At 53.5% G+C, this 16845-nt stretch overlaps 1 protein-coding gene across 1 annotated transcript; it reads right to left on the bottom strand.

The window, feature by feature from the left end:
* Positions 1–356: 356 nt before the first annotated feature.
* Positions 357–16835, bottom strand: BORCS8 (BLOC-1 related complex subunit 8). The gene is made up of 7 exons (XM_050769860.1): positions 16696–16835; positions 16329–16446; positions 10777–10889; positions 9916–9980; positions 6269–6379; positions 4394–4469; positions 357–1073 (listed from the first exon to the last, which is right to left on the bottom strand). Exons 1-6 carry the CDS (start codon positions 16708–16710, stop codon positions 4436–4438), a joined length of 456 nt encoding a protein of 151 aa, XP_050625817.1. The 5' UTR covers positions 16711–16835; the 3' UTR covers positions 357–1073; positions 4394–4435.
* Between the last annotated feature and the right edge of the window lie 10 nt (positions 16836–16845).

Here is a 16845-nt window from a genome sequence, read left to right as displayed (position 1 = left end):
GGAGAGGTAGGGCTGAACCCGCTTTCCAGGCCTTCAGACACCTTGACAGGCCCGATGTCCCAGTAGGATGCCCTCTGTCTTCCCTCGGGGCACCCCTGCTCTTCCCACCCGTCCCCATCAACCACCCCACAGTGCCAAGATGAGGGACCCTCCCAGAGTAGTGGGACTGGAACCTGCCTCAACCCCAAACAACTCTATCTGACCTCCCTAATACATTGTACTGGAACAAGGGATTCTGGGGTAACACAGCTGGCCTTGGAGATGCATAACTTGTGGAGGCCTGGTCACCCAGGCTTGGCATTCACAGAGGTCAGTGCAGGCCCTTCTGCAAACAGCAGCAGAAACGGACTTAAAGCCATTTTGGCAAAAATCTTAATTCAGGTGTCCATGAAACCGAAGAAATGAAATTGGCTAATGTCAGGTACAGCTGGATCCACAGCCCCAGGCAATGTTCTCAGGTCCCCCCTGGAACCCCCTCGTCCCTGCCCCGTTCCCATCCACCCAGCTCAACCTTCCTGATGCTCCCGGTAGAACTCCCAGGAAGGCCTCTCATTGGGTCACGTGTCCATCTCGAGCCAATCACTGGGAACCTAGGACACAGCAGCTCTGATTGGCCAGGCCGAGGTGCAACATCCACCCCTGGAACTAGGGGTGGCCTCTCCATGTGGCCTGAACCTGGGGTGGGCGTCGCTGCTTGAGGCAGAATGCAGGTTGGGATGGCAGATATGCGAGTGTCCAGCTTAGCCTGTAGAGAAGGTACAGTCCAGCCTTCCTTATCCAGATGAAGAAAGGGAGAACCAAGACTGGGTGCGGTGGCTCACGCCTATAATCCCAGCACTTTGAGGGGTTGAGGTGGGAGGATCACGAGCTCAGGAGTTTGAGACCAGCCTAGCCAACATGGTGAAACCCCATCTCTACAAAAACTACGAAAAATTAGCTGGGGGTGATGGTGTGCGCCTGTAGTCCCAGCTACTTGGGAGGCTGAGACAGGAGGATCACTTGAGCCCAGGAGGCAGAGGTTGCAGTGAGCTGAGATCATGCCACTGCACTCCAGCCTGGGTGACAGCCAGATCCTGGAAAAGAAGAAGAGAGGAGGGGAGGGGAGAGCACTCAGAGAGGGCCAGCACCAGGTGAAAGAAAGAAAAGAAAGAAAGGAAGGGAGGGAGGGAGGCCCAGAGAGGGCCAGCGCCAGGCCTATGTCACACAGCACATCAGAGGCGGGCAGGGCTGGGACCAAACCAGGCCGCGGTCTGCTCTTCTCTGACTGTGCCTTTTGTGTGTGTGTGTGGTGGTCGGGGGTCGGGGGGTGCAAAGTCTTGCTCTGTCACCCAGGCTGGAGTGCAGTGGCGCCATCTTGGCTCACTGGAACCTCTGCCTCCTGGGTTCAAGTGATTCTCATGCCTCAACCTCCTGAGTAGCTGGGATTACAGGTGCCCACCACCATGCCCGGCAGAGCCTCTCTTTGTCCATCTGTATTTGGGGGTGAGACCTGCTTTTGGGGGCTGTCTGAGGATGAAATGAGATGACCCCTGTGAAGACTTTAGCCCAGGGCCAGGGACTTGGTAGGTGCATAGTCAGGATTTTTTTTTTTTTTTTTTTTTTTTTTTTTGAGACAGAGTCTCGCTCTACCGCCCAGGCTGGAGTGCAGTGGCCGGATCTCAGCTCACTGCAAGCTCCGCCTCCCGGGTTCACGCCATTCTCCTGCCTCAGCCTCCTGAGTAGCTGGGACTACAGGCGCCCGCCACCTCGCCCGGCTAGTTTTTTTATTTTTTAGTAGAGACAGGGTTTCACCGTGTCAGCCAGGATGGTCTCAATCTCCTGACCTCGTGATCCGCCCGTCTCGGCTTCCCAAAGTGCTGGGATTACAGGCTTGAGCCACCGTGCCCGGCCAATCAGGATTATTTTGATGGCAGTTATTGGTCCAAGGGTCGATGGGGGGCCAGTAAGAGTCCAGGAGCAGTAAGCCACTTCTGGGAACATTGACGGCTGGGCCTGGAGGCTCGGGGCAGGCGCAGGAGGAGGGTGCTGGCCGCACTCATTCAGTCTTAAGTCTCTGCTTGGCCCAGCTTCGGTCAGGCTGGCGAGCGGGGACGAGGGTCAGGGTGGTCAGAGAGGCAGACTCAAGGCATGAGGCGGCACCTGAGGGATGAACCTGGGCCAGGCTAAGGTGGAGCTTGGTGGTCAGAGGTCTGGGTGGGGATCCTGGCATTTCTGGGCATGGGCGATGACCCTGGGCTGGCTGCCTTACCTCTCGGGGCCTTGCTTTCCTCTTCTGTAAAACGGGGCAGTGCTTAAGGTCCTGGGACTGGAGAGGAGGGGGATAACTTGACCCTGTGAAGGTCACTGATGACCCCAAGGGGTGCAGTTTTGGGGGAAAAGTGGGAATGAAAGGCTCTGAGGCCAGGTGCAGTGGCTCATGCCTGTAATCCTAGGACTTTGGGAGGCCAAGGCGGGCAGATCACCTGAAGTCAGGAGTTCAAGACCTGCCTGACCAACATGGTGAAATTCCGTCTCTACTAAAAATACAAAAACTCGTCGGGTGAGGTGGCAGGAACCTATAGTCCCAGCTACTCGGGAGGCTGAAGTGGGAGAATCGCTTGAACCTGAGAGGCAGAGTTACAGTGAGCCAAGATCGTGCCACTGCCCTCTAGCCTGGGTGACCAGAGCAAGACTCCATCTCAAAGAAAAAAAAAAAAAGAAAGAAAGAAAAAAAGAAAGGCTCTGAGATGGGGCATGGAACTGGTGGTTCTGGGGAGAGGAGAGGGACTCCACAGGGACAAAGGTGGATGAGACACAGAGCAATCCTGCCGGGGAGCAGCAGCGGAGGGGACAGCAGACGCTGGGGAGTGAGGAGGGCAGACGGACAGTGACCTTGAGGCACAAAGTAGGAGTGACCAGGGTGTGGGGGATGGGACTGGGGAGACAGAGGCTAGGTTGGGGGTATGGGTAGGGCTGCTTAGGGCAGTAGGCTGTTGACCCCCTCAGGCAGCCCCTCCTGCTTCAGGCCCCCCAGAAAGCTCCCAGGCCACCCCTCAGCCTGTGGGATTCCTCACCACCCCACACCCAGAGCTAAGCCTGCTATGAACAGGTGCTCAGGAAGTGTGCATCAACTGCCAGAGGTACTCAATAAATGCATGCTGCCTGTGGTGTCCATTAAGTGCTCTCTGATTGACTGCAGTGCCCACTAAGTGCTCTCTGACTGGACACATGAATTCAGCTGCCTCTGGGCTCTGGGGCTACAGCTTGAAAGGTGTACAGAGGCTTTGTCTCCACCTGCCTCCTCTCGACCTCTGAGAGGGCTTCCATGGCACCAAGGACAATCACAGTGCCTGGCCAACAGGCAGAGGCTTGGTAAGTCCCCGGGGCCCCTTCAACCTGCCTGCGTCTGCCCATCACAGATATAGAATGGTGACACATCAGATCTTTCCTGGCACCACACTTTCTAAGCGTGGTCAGCCATGCCTCCCATAGCTCCCGCTGCACTTGTATGGTCCTCTCCCATCTGATCCTGGGCCTGGTCACATGACTGGCCTCAACAGATGGGCCACCCACAAATGTGAAACCAGCACTCTGCATGGAAGCTACTCTCCTGGCTCCCAGCCACCAGGAGAAACCCAGGCTGGCCTGATGGGGAGGCCACGAGGAAAACCTGATGCCTGCTGCCAGCAGTCCTGGTCAAGGGCCCCCGACTATGCAGCTGCAGCTGAGCTCCCATGAGCACCGCATGGGCGAGCCCCAGAGAGAGCAGCAGAACCGCCTAGCTGAGCCCAGCCCAAAGTGCAGAAGATTAATTACTGGGGCTGTAAACCACTAAGTTTTTGGATGCTGTGTTATGTAGCAATAGCTGACTGCTCCAAAGCACATCCGTCACTATGCCCTGCCCCCTCTCAGTCACCTGATGAGCCACCTTTACAGAAAGGAAATGCAGAGACCAGAGAGGGGGATTAATTTGCTCGGTCACACAGCAGTTAGGCAGTGGATTGGTGGGGAGGTCCCAGAGATAGGTGGGTAATTGCCCATGCTGGGCTCTGCCTGAGAGACTGTGCATGGGTAAAGCAGGCTGCTGGCATGTGGTAGGATAGAGGAAATGTGGGCTCCCCTCTCTGTCTTGGGGGGTAGAAATCTCTGGGACTAGCATAGGGCCTATGGCCTGAAAAAGAGAGAGGAAGGTGGCAGAGAGAGAGTGGGAAAGATGGGCTGACATGGTCCCTGAGAAGCAGGGTGGAACATTCTGGACCCGCAGACACCCCTCCACCTGCCACCTCTGAAACCATCCCACAAGCCCAGTGAGAAACCCCAAGTGGTTAGACAAGTAGGTGCCTGGCTGACTGCCAAGCGGGTGGGTTGGTTAGTTCAGAGCAGAGAGAGGCTTGTGGCTACCCTCGGCACTGACCTGGGTTGGCGGAGGCTGGGGTGCCCTGAGTCTCTTCCAGGATCAGGCTGAGGAGGGCAGGGGTGGTTCCTCCGGGCTGGAACAAAACACGTGCAGCATCCATGAGGCCAAGGTCAGAGGCCACAAGGCTTGCTCAGCTAGCTGGAGTGCATGTTTGGGTGACACTCTGGTCTCGGAAGACCTTTGGCTTGAGCTTCTGGGGCATCCTCCTTAAAAGTAGGGCGAGTGGCCCAGGTGCTGTGGCTCATGCCTGTAATTCCAGCGCTTTGGGAGGCTGAGGAGGGTGGATCACCTGAGGTCAGGAGTTCCAGACCAGCCTGGCCAACACGGCGAAACCCCATCTCTAGTAAAAATACAAAAATTAGCCAGGCGTGGTGGCGTGCGCCTGTAATCCCAGCTACTCGGGAGGCTGAGGCAGGAGAACCACTTGGAACCCAGAGCGGGAGGCTGGAGTGAGCTAAGATCTTGCCAGTGCACTCCAGCGTGGGCGACAAAGTGAGATTCTGTCTCCAAAAAAAAGTGACAAATGGCCGGGCCCAGTGGGTCACGCCTGTAATCCCAGCACTTTGGGAGGCTAAGGCGAGAGGATTGCTTGAGCCCAGGAGTTTGAGACCAGCCCGGGGAAGGTATCATGACCACGTTTCTATTTAAAATATATACGTATGTTTTTAAAAGTAGGACGAGGCACTCCAGAGGCCACATCTGGGACTCATTCACATAGGACTGGGCACTTCAAACCCATAGGGCTTACAGAGAGGTGTTAGCAGCAACTCAAGCTGCTACTAATGTCTTTCAGGGGCATGTTGCGTTTTTGAAACAGCAGGCACAAACAGGGCATATAAAAGCATTTTTGGAAACCCTGAGTTGATAGTAAGAGCTATGCCTTTTCAGTGAAGTCTAGTTCCAACTGCCAACACCAACCCATGGCAGAAAAGCCCAATACCGCTCCTCTTCAGATGCAAGAGAGCCCAGATAAACCCTTCATGCTACCCTTTGAGGGAAGATTGCTACACTCCCATTCTTACACATACACTCAAGTGTTCTTTCTGCAATTCTCGTTGTTTTAGTTAAGCAACACAGATGCTTTCTTTTGCATAGCAGGGGACAGGCCTGCCAGAACCCTAATCTGTGGAAGCCAGACACATCCCAAGGCGATGTTCCTGCCCCCGGCACATGAGTGTGTGTTTATAAGCGTATTTATTAAGTTATAATGGGAAGAAAAAACAAAAAGAAGAGCTACTCTTCAAAAACTCTATTTCCAATGTTCAAGCACTGTGAGTGCTTTTTGTTTTCAGACCGCTGGTCCTCGGCTTGAAGCCTCCCTTGGCTCTGGGTCATGGGACAGGGAGAGGCCCCTGCCATCTCCCTGGCCCCATCTCCCCCCAGCTGGCCCGCTCCAGCCATAGAAGCCTTCTTGGTGCTTCTCGAACACTCCCAGGGAACCCAGCCCCAGAGCATCTGCCCCCACCACTGCCCTGCGTGGAACTCCATCTGCCCCCAGATCGTCTCTGTCTGCATGTCACTCACGCCACCTCCCAGGAGGGGCCCCGTGGAGTTCTTCACAGCACATCTGACATGCTCTTGTCTGCCATGTTTACCTGGTTGTCGTATGTCTCCTTGTGAGCCTGTCTGTCTTGGTCACTGCTATGTCCCCAGCACCCAGCCCAGGGCCAGGCACACAGCAGAGCTCAGGACCTGGGTATTAAGTGACTGAACTCAGGTTATAGATGCCACAGGACAAGAGGAGGTCACCAGACACCAGGACAAGAGGAAAGAGAAAGTTTTCTAATAAGCGAGAAGCAGTGGTTCCCAGCGCAGCTGAGACAGTCCTTGCGGCTGAGAGTGGCAGTGGGGGCGGGCGGTCCCAGGAGCTACCTGTGACCCTGCGCACTGGCATTCATATGGTCCCGGATGCTGATGGCCTGTTTGAGCAGACCCTCCACGCTGCGGAAGTAGACGCTGCTGTCCACCAGGTTCTTCACGGCGCTGAAACGGGAGGACAGGCCTGGTCAGTGCCCCGGTCCTGCAGGTAACTGTCTCACGCCCCAGCACTAGAGGTCACCACCAGAGCTCGGTGGGTACCTTGGTGAGTCTGTGGGTCTCCCCGAGGACTCACAATGGGCTTACATTTTAGATTCCCCTGCTATGACTAAATGATGTCTATGCAACACAGCATATTCACTTATCTGCCACTGAAACATCTAATGTTTTGAAGGAGGTATCAGTGTATAAAGATGTCATAAAAAGTATCTCAGTCGTTACTACTGATAATCGGGGTGTAAAAAAAAAAAAAAAAAAAAAAAAAGGAAAGTAAAAACACCTGGCGCAGTGGCTCACACCTGTAATCCCAGCACTTTGGGAAGCCAAGGCGGGTGGATCACGAGGTCAGGAGATCAAAACCATCCTGGCTAACACGGTGAAACCCATATCTCTACTAAAAATGCAAAAAAATTAGACAGGCATGGTGGCGGGCACCTGTAGTCCCAGCTACTTGGGAGACTGAGGCAGGAGAATGGTGTGAACCTGGGAGGCGGAGCTTGCAGTAAGCTGAGATCGCTGCACTCCAACCTGGGCGACAGAGCGAGACTCCATCTCAAAAAAAAAGAAAGAAAAGGAAAAGAAAAATCTGATTGGATGTGGTGGCTCAGACCTGTAATCCCAACACTTTGGGAGGCTGAGACAAGAGAATTATTTGAGCCTGGGAGTTTGAGACCAGCTTGGGTAACATAGTGAAGTCCCATCTCTACAAAAAATGTAAAAATTAGCTAGGCATGGTGGCACTCGCCTGTGGTCCCAGCTACTTAGGAGCCTGAGGTAGGAAGAGCACTTGAGCCCAGTAGGTCAAGGCTATAGGGAGCCGTGATTGCGCCACTGCACTACAGCCTGGGTGACAGAACAAGACCCTGTCTCAAAAAAATAATAATACATAAAATTAAATTAAAAAGAAATACACATTTCATTATAGACAAATGCTCGCTGGCCTCCCGCCTAGCCCAGTGATGTCTGGGGCAACATCTGTGGTGATGAAAATGTTCTTCATTCATTGAGATGGCTGAGAAGCACTTGGAATGTGGCTAGTGGGACTTGAGAGCTGAATATTTACTAGTTTTCTTTCTTTCTTTCTTTTTGAGACGGAGTTTTGTTCTTGTTGCCCAGGCTGGAATGCAATGGCGCGATCTCAGCTCACTACAACCTTCACCTCCTAGGTTCAAGCGATTCTCCTGCCTCAGCCTCCCGAGTAGCTGGGATTACAGTCATGCACCACCACGCCCCACTAATTTTTGTATTTTTAGTACAGATGGGGTTTCTCCATGTTGGTCAGGCTGGTCTCAAACTCCTGACCTCAGGTGATCCTCCCGCCTCGGCCTCCCAAAGTGCTGGGATTACTGGTGTGAGCCACTGCGCCCAGCCTCATTTTCTAATTTTAAATTTTTTTTTTTTTTGAGACAAAGTCTCACTCTGTTGCTCAGACTGGGCACAATCTTGGCTCACAGCAACCTTCGTCTCCTGGGTTCAAGTGATTCTCCTGCCTCAGCCTCCCAAGTAGCTGGGATTACAGGTGCCCACCACCACACCTGGCTAATTTTGGTATTTTTAGTAGAGATGGGGCTTCACCATGTTGGCCAGGCTGTTCTCAACTCCTGGCCGCAAATGATCTGCCCACTTGGCCTCCCAAAGTGCTGGGATTACTGGTGTGAGCCACTGCGCCTGGCCTGATTTCATTTTAATGAGTTAAAATGAACTGTGCTTAGCCACCCATGGCGTAGATTCCTGGATTAGATGCCACAGCTAGAGGAAGAAAGCACAGGTTTTTTTTTTTTTTCCTTTTTTTTGTTTTTGAGACGGAGTCTCACTCTGTTGCCCAGGCTGGAGTGCAGTGGTGCGATCTCAGTTCAGTGCAAGCCCCGACTCACACGTTCACGCGATTCTCCTGCCTCAGCCTCCTGAGTAGCTGGGACTACAGGCGCCTGCTGCCACACCCAGCTAATTTTTTTGTATTTTTAGTAGAGACAGGGTTTCACCGTGTTAGCCAGGATGGTCTCGATCTCCTGACCTCGTGATCTGCCCGCCTCAGCCTCCCAAAGTGCTGGGGTTACAGGCGTGAGCCACCGCGCCCGGCCTCTTTTTTGTTTTTTTGAGACGGGGTCGTGTTCTGTTGCCCAGGCTGGAGTGCAGCGGTGCAATCTCCACTCACTGCAGCCTCAACCTCCCAGGCTTAAGCGATCCTCCCACCTCAGCATCTCGAGTAGCTGGGACTAGAGGTGTGTGCCACCAGACTCGGCTAGTTTTTGTATTTTTTGTAGAAATGGGGTTTCACCAGGTTGCCCAGACTAGTCTCAAACTACTGGGCTCAAGTGATCCTCCCACCTCAGCCTCCCAAAGTGCTGGGAGTACAGGCGTGAGCCCCTGCGCCCGGCCGTATTTCTTTTTTCTTTAAAGAAGAGGTCTGGCTGTATCACCCAGGCTGACCCTGAACTCCTTTCAAGGCATCCTCCCACCTCAGCCCCCTGAGTAGCTGGAACTACAGGCATGCACCACCATGCCCAGCTCTAGAAACTCCTATTTCTTTTCTTTTCCTTGAGCTAAGGAAGATACTGTCTGTCTGGTCACACCTTGTCCCACCAAGGGGGCCAAGGCTGCCAATGGCAGAATGCTGCTCCAACAGCAGGGTTTCTTGTCTAGGCACCTTCGCCCACACAACCAAACAGCAACACACCAGGGAAACTGCCAGGAGCATCGTTCAGCCACCACCAAAATGGCCTACAGCCCATGTCAGGGGCGAACAGCATATCTGTGCAAAGTCGAGGAACTTCCAAGGCCAACTGGGCAACCCAAGCAACCGGAATAAGGCTTGGGAATACAGTCATGAGGAACAGAACCAAAGCGCAGGAGGCAAGGGTTCAGTAACAAAAAGAAACACCAGCCGGGCGTGGTGGCTTGCATCTGTAATCTGAGCACTTTGGGAGGCTGAGGCAGGTGGATCACCTGAGGTCAGGAGTTCGAGACCAGCCTGGCCAACATGGCGAAACCCCATCTCTGCTAAAAATACAAAAACTAGCCGGGCGAGTTGGCAGGCGCCTGTAGTCCCAGCTACTCAGGAGGCTGAAGCGGGAGAACTGCTTGGACCTGAGAGGCGGACGTTGCAGTGAGCTGAGATCGCACCACTGCACTCCAGCCTAGGTGACAGAGTGAGACTCTTGTCTCAAAAAAAATTTAAAAATAAACAGCCTTATCTGTGCTTTGGGCTTCCCCCTGGCTGCCATCTACCCCACTGGCCCATCTGTGGTCCTGGCTGTGGGACAGAAATGCTGGTCCTTGGAAGCATCTTCCAGAATCCTTATCCCCGTCTTCTGTGGCAGCTGGGGAGGGGCTCAGCACAGGGAAGAGATCCACCTGGGGCCCTGGCCAGGTTAATCGTGGTAGGGTGGGGCTTACTGGGCAGATGGCTGGGATGCCTCTGAACGCCCAGGAGGCCAGAGCAGCAGAAGGTGGCCCTGCAGCGGAGAGGCTGTGGCGCTCACCTGCAGGCGTATTCCACAGTGTAGATGGCTCCCTGGCTCTGCTCCTCCCAACGCTGCATGTCTGCCTGTAGGGGGCGCAGGAGATGTTTGGCAAGGGAGGCCACCCCCACCTAGAGGGCCTTCCTCCCAGCTCTCTTGGTTGGGGCTCCCCTGAGCCCGCAGGGTGGATGCAGAGAACTTTCCTCCTGCAATTTCCTTCCCTCACAGGTCTGGGCTTTCTGTGAACACCTGGCCACTATGCCTCAGGGCCTTCGCATAGGCTGTTCTCCCTGCCTGGCACACCCTTCCCTTAGATCATCAGACGGCTGCCTCCTTGCCACGCGGGTCATAACTGTTACAGAATAGTATAGTTTGGCTGTGTCCCCACCCAAATCTCACCTTGAATTGTAGTTCCCATGATCCCCGTGTGTTGTGAGAGGGACCGGGTGGAGATAACTGAATCATATAGGCAGTTCCCCTCATCCTGTTCTCCTGATAAGTGAGTTCTCACGAGATCTTGTGGTTTTAAAAAGGGGCCTCCCCCTTCATGGGGCACTCATACTTCTCCTCCTGCTGCCATGTGAGGTAGTACGTGTTTCCTTCCCCTTTTGCCATGATTGTAAGTTTCCTGAGGCCTCCCCAGCCCTGTTGAACAGTGAGTCAATTAAATCTCTTTATAAATTACTCAGTCTTGGGTATGTCCTTATAGCAGCAAGAGAATGAACTAATAATACACACATCTTACCACCTCCTTCAAAATCTACCCCAGATCTGTCCACCACGCCTCCGACCTGGCTCTGCCACCACATGCCTCCTTACTGGTGTCCCAGCCTTGACTCCTGCCCTGACAGCCCCTGCTCCTCCCAGCAGGCCCCAGCTCACCTTGTGCTGGGCCAGCTCGGGGAGGGAGCGACGCACGTGCTCCTGCAGCCGGTACAGGGCCACGGACGGCTCGTTGGCCAGGACGTAGACGCTCTCAGTGAACTTGTCCGTGACTGGATACAGGGTCCACAGGTGGTAGGGGTGGGGCGGGTGTGGGGAGACAAAGCATCAGCCTCCTCATTGCTCAAGTGTTGAGTCCAGCCAGAGCAAAGGGGGCATCTGGTGTATCCCTCAGCAGCTAGGTCACCCCTAGCCCATGACAGGCTGGAGGAAGTGGTCACGGCAGGGCTCACTCAAGAGGACATTAACGAGGCTGGGTGCGGTGGCTCACGCCTGTAATCCTAGCACTTTGGAGGCTGAGGTGGGCAGATCACCTGAGGTCAGGAGTTCAAGACCAGACAGGCCAACATGGTAAAACTCATCTCTACTAAAAATACAAAAATTAGCCAGGCATGGTGACGGGCACCTGTAGTCCCAGCTACTCTGGAGGCTGAGGCAGGAGAATCACTTGAATCTGGGAGGTGGAGGTTGCAGTGAGCTGAGGTCATGCCATTGCACTCCAGCCTGGGCAACAAGAGCAAAACTCCATCTCAAAAAAACATAAAAAAATAAAAAATTTTAAAAAGAGGACATAAATGAGAGGACATAATGAGTGATGAGTTCATAAGGAGTAAACTTTTTTTTTTTTGGAGAGTCTTGCTCTGTCATCAGGCTGGAGTACAGTGGTGCAATCTCGGCTTACCACAATCTCCGACTCCCTGGTTCAAGTGATTCTCCTGCCTCAGCCTCCTGAGTAGCTGGGATTACAAGCACGCACCACCACGCACAGCTAATTTTTATATTTTTAGTGGAGACAGGGTTTCACCATGTTGGTCAGGATGGTCTTGATCTCCTGACCTCATGATCTGCTTACCACGGCCTCCCAAAGTGCTGGGATTACAGGCGTGAGCCACCGTGCCTTGCCAGCTTGATTGAACTTTTTTTTTTTAGAGAGCAGGGTCTCGCTCTATTGCCCAGGCTGCAGTGCAGTGGTGCGATCACAGCTCACTGCAGTCTCGAAACTCCCAGCCTCAAGCCATCATCATACCTCAGCCTCCAGAGGAGCTAGAACTACAGGTGTGAACCACCATGCCTGGCTAGTTTTTTCATTTATTTATTATTATTATTATTATTATTTTTTTTTTTTGAGACGGAGTCTCGCTCTGTCGCCCAGGCTGGAGTGCAGTGGCTGGATCTCGGCTCACTGCAGGCTCTGCCTCCCGGGTTTACGCCATTCTCCTGCCTCAGCCTCCCGAGTAGCTGGGACTACAGGCGCCTGCCACCTTGCCCAGCTAGTTTTTTTGTATTTTTTAGTAGAGACGGGGTTTCACCATGTTAGCCAGGATGGTCTCGATCTCCTGACCTCGTGATCCGCCCACCTTGGCCTCCCAATATTATTATTTTTTGAGACGGAGTCTCACTCTATTGCCCAGGTTGGAGTGCAGTGGCACAATCTTGGCTCACTGCAAGCTCTGCCTCCTGGGTTCACGCCATTCTCCTGCCTCAGCCTCCCGAGTAGCTGGGACTACAGGTGCCCGCCACCACGCCCGGCTAACGTTTTATATTTCTTAGTAGAGACGGGGTTTCACTGTGTTAGCCAGGATGGTCTCGATCTCCTGACCTTGTGATCCGCCCACCTCAGCCTCCCAAAGTGCTGGGATTACAGGCGTGAGCTACCGCGCCTGGCTCATTTTTTAAAATAGAGACAAGGTCTTGTTATGTTGCCCAGGCTGGTCCTGAATTCTTGGTCTCAAGTGATCCTCCTGCCTCGGCCTCCCAAAGTGCTGGGATTATAGGCATGAGCCACTGTGCCCGGACCCCGGTGAACTCTTCTCATGTTTCCCTCTCAAACCCACTGGTAGTGGACATTGCTGCCTACTGCACTTCCCGGCATTCTTTTTGCCCCCGTGACCACACCGGGGACTCTTCTTCAAAGCATGCCCACAGGACCCGAAAGTGCCTGGAAGTTCACATCCCAGGAGGCCCTCAGCTGCCACTCACCAGTGAGGGATATGAAAACCTGTGTCCCTCGCTGGGCACTGGAACAACAACCTGGAGCCTAACTTATCCCCCTGGGCTCCTGTGCAGGCCCAGGCTGAGGCCTCCCTCTGCGGATTTTACCTGAGGTGCCCCTCACTCAGCCTCCTCACCAGCCAGCCGTGCCCTGTTTCCCCTTCTCCCCTGCAGATGTCTCCTGATGAAATTTTTTTTTTTTTTTTTTTTTGAGACAGAGTCTTGCTCTGTTGTCCAGGCTGGAGTGCAGTGGCACAATCTTGGCTCACTGCAACTTCCACCTCCTGGGTTCAGGTGATTCTCCTGCCTCAGCCTCCTGAGTAGCTGGGATTACAGGCACCCGCCACCACGCCTGGCTAATTTTTGTATTTTTAGTTGAGACGGGGTTACACCATGTTGGCCAGGCTGGTCTCGAACTCCTGACCTCAAGTGATCTGCCCACCTCGGCCTCCCGAAGTGCTGGGATTATAGGAGTGAGTCACTGCGCCCGGCCCTGATAAATTAAGTGCACACAAATCATTACAGGGTCTGCTTCAACAATGGCATTCCCAGCCAGCCAGCAGGGCCCGCCTTTCCTGTCCTATCCTTGGGCAGATCCTAATGGTTCTAGCTTCACCTGTTCTCACTATTATACCACACTGCCCGCATGGGTCCAGGCACAGCCAGGAATGGCCATCTCTTGCCTGGATGCCAGACCCACCCTCTCCCTGGTCTCCCTGCTTCCCCTCCTGCCAGTAGTCCAATCTCCATGCAGCAGATGAGGTGAACTCTAAATGAACAAATCATCTATTCCCACCCTTGCTTTAAACTCTCCCATGGCTCCCACCTGCCAGAGAATAAAATCCACCTTTCTTGCTATGGCCCATGGGGCCCTGCATGTTCCGGCTGCTGCTGACCTCCCTGCCTTTCTTGCCCTCCATCCCTGGCTCTTCGTTGGACCTCCCAGCACTGCCCAAAATAACTTTCTCACTGCCCAAGAGGACGAGGTAGGAGGATCACTTGAGGACAAGAATTTGAGACCAACGCCGGGTGTGGTGGCTCACACCTGTAATCCCAGCACTTTGGCAGGAGGATGGGTTCAGCCTAGGAATTCAAGACCAGCCTGGGAGACATGGTGAAATCCCACCTCTACAAAAACGTACAAAAATAAGCTGGTCATGGTGATCTATACCTGTAGTCCCAACTACTCAGGAGGCTGAGATGGGAGGATTGCTTGGGTCTGACAGGTGGAGGCTGCAGTGAGCTATGATCATACCACTGCACTCCAGTCTGGGCAACAGAACAAGACTCTATCTCAAAAAAATAAAATAAAATAAAATAAATGCCTGTATGTGACCAATCGCTCCTTTATTCATTACAGCAGAGCTCTGAACACTCTGTCACCTCAGAGCCTTTGCACCTGCTATTCCCACCCAGAGACACCATTCCGTCACTGGCTCTCCTTCATCCCTCAGGTCTGCTCAAATGTCGCCTCCTGCGCAAGACCCTCCCTGACTACCAAGCTTAACAGATGTCCCCTCCACCTAATTCAGGAGCTTGGCATTTTGTTCCTTTCTTTTAATACCAATTTCAACTGATTAGGTTACATGATCACAAGAAAAGCTAAAAGCTTGAATTTGGGAGAGCAGGGCTTCTCTGAGCCTCAGCTTCCTCATCCGCAAAAAAAGAATAACAGCACCTGCCTCAAGGTTTGCTACGGAGATGAATCCAATGCCATCACCAGGGTGATTGCTCAGGAGAGAGAACCCAGGCATGTCTGGGAGTCAAAGGAGGCTAACACGAGTTTCTCCATCTCACCACTGTGCCTTGAGTGGCAGAGCCCAACCTGCCACCTCCAAACTGTGTGACCTCTTACCAGATAAGCCTCCTCACTTTGAATGTGAGCATAACAGCCAGGGGTGATGGTCCATGCCTGTAATCCCAGATGTTTGGGAGGCCGAAGCAGGAGGATCACCTGAGATTGGGAGTTTGAGACCAGCCTGACCAACATGGAGAAACCCCGTCTCTACTGAAAATACAAGATTAGCTGGGCATGGTGGTGCATGCCTGTAATCCCAGGTATTCGGGAGGCTGAGGCAGGAGAATCGCTTGAACCCGGGAGGTGGAGGTTGCAGTTAGCCATGATCATGCCATTGCACTCCAGCCTTGGCAACAAGGGTGAAACTCCGTCTCAAAAAAAAAAAAAAAAAAAAAAAGAGGAAAGTGAGCATAACAGACAGGGCATGGTGGCTTATGCCTCCTACTCTTGCCTTCCGTTATCCATGGTTCCCGCATCTGTGGATTCAAACAACTGTGGATGGAAAATACTCAGGAAAAAAAAAAAATCTACAAAGTTTCAAAAAGCAAAACTTGAATTTGCCCTACACTAAGCACTTCTTTGAATCCATGTGAATGAAGTGATGTGTAGGCCTGTATTATGTACTCTAGATGTGAGTAATCTAGAGGTGATTCAAAGTATAGGGGATTAGCTGGGCGCAGTGGTTCACACCTGTAATCCCAGCACTTTGGGAGGCCAAGGTGCGCGGATCACTCGAGGTCAGGAGTTCAAGGCCAGCCTGAGCAACATGGTGAAACCCCGACTCTACTAAAAATACAAAAAAATTAGCCGGGCATGGTGGTGTGTGCCTGTAATCCTAGCTACTCAGGGGGCTGAGGTTGCAGTAAGCCGAGATCCCACCCCGCCGCGGCACTCCAGCCTGGGTGACAGAGTGAGACTCTGTCAAAAAAAAAATTAAAGAATTAGCCTGACGCAGTGTGCGCTTGTAGTCCCAACTACTGGAGAAGCTGAGGCAGGAGGATTGCCTGAGCCAGAGAGATTGAGGCTACAGTGAGCCATGATCGCGCCACTGCACCCCAGCCTAGGCGACTGAGTGATACCTTGTCTCAAAAAAAAAAAAAAAAAAAAAAAAAAAGGAAACAACACGCACAGCGATTACTTTACCCCGGGGATTCTGTCAATGCATTACAAATATCAGATAGTTGAATTTTGTTTTTTGTTTGTTTTTTTTAGACAGGGTCTCACTTGTCACCCAGGGCGGGGTGCAGTGGCACGATCACAGCTCACTGCAGTGCAGTCTCGACCTCCCGAGCTCAAGCAATCCTCCCACCTCAGCCGCCCAAGTAGCTGGGACCACAGGCGTGTGCCACCATGCCCAGTTAATTTTTGTATCTTTTTAGAAACGAGGTCTCGCTATGTCACCCAGGCTGGTCTCGGGCTCAAGCGATGTCCCGCCTAGGCCTCCTATAGTGCTGGGATTACAAAGGCGTGAGCCACCACTCCCAGCCTCAGCTACTGAATTATTGAAACAGTCCTGTGGGGACGGGTAATTAAAGCAGATACGGGGCCTTTCTACAGGTTTCAAAACTAGTCAGCGGCCGAGCTCGGGTTGGACGGCAGTTCAATCACTGCTCCTCGCACGGTCCCTCTGCGCCCGGCCTTTGTAAGGCCGCCCCTCCACGAGTTCCCGGCCCCCTCTGTCCCGCCCGGAGGCCCGCACCACCTTTCTTCCCCTTGAGTTGCATCTCTGGTTCCTCCATAGCGACCGCGGCCGAGCGAACCGGGAAACGGGACCGGAAGCCTGGAGGCTGGGACGGCCACCTAAGTCTTCCCTGCTGAAACTGGACGCCGCACGGTTCCAGTTCCGGCGTCAGAGGGCCCGCCCTCCCCGCTCCTCAGTCTTCGCGGACAGGAAAGGGGCTGTGAGACGGAGGGAAGGAGGCACACCCGGGGGTGGGGCGGTGAGGAGGGGGCGCAACGCCCCTGAGGCTGGTAGAGGGACACCCAGGCAGGAGAGGGGGAAGAACTCTCTCCCTTTCTGAACCCTCTTTTCCCTGAGAGACAAGCTGGGGGAGCCCTCCACGCATTACCCACTCGGACCGCATAAACTCCCTTCTTTAGCCCTCTGCCCCCGCCCTTGCTTATAAGCCTTTGAGACCGCAGAAGGGACCTTGTGGAACGGGACGGCAAAGGTACGTTGCCCCTTTAAGTTCCAGACGCCCCGCGTACTTCCCCTACAG

The sequence above is a fragment of the Macaca thibetana genome, chromosome 19, assembly GCF_024542745.1.
Source record: "Macaca thibetana thibetana isolate TM-01 chromosome 19, ASM2454274v1, whole genome shotgun sequence".
Taxonomy (NCBI): domain Eukaryota; kingdom Metazoa; phylum Chordata; class Mammalia; order Primates; family Cercopithecidae; genus Macaca; species Macaca thibetana.
Note: the sequence above shows the minus strand (reverse complement) of the source record. Positions and strands in the feature narration are given on the sequence as shown.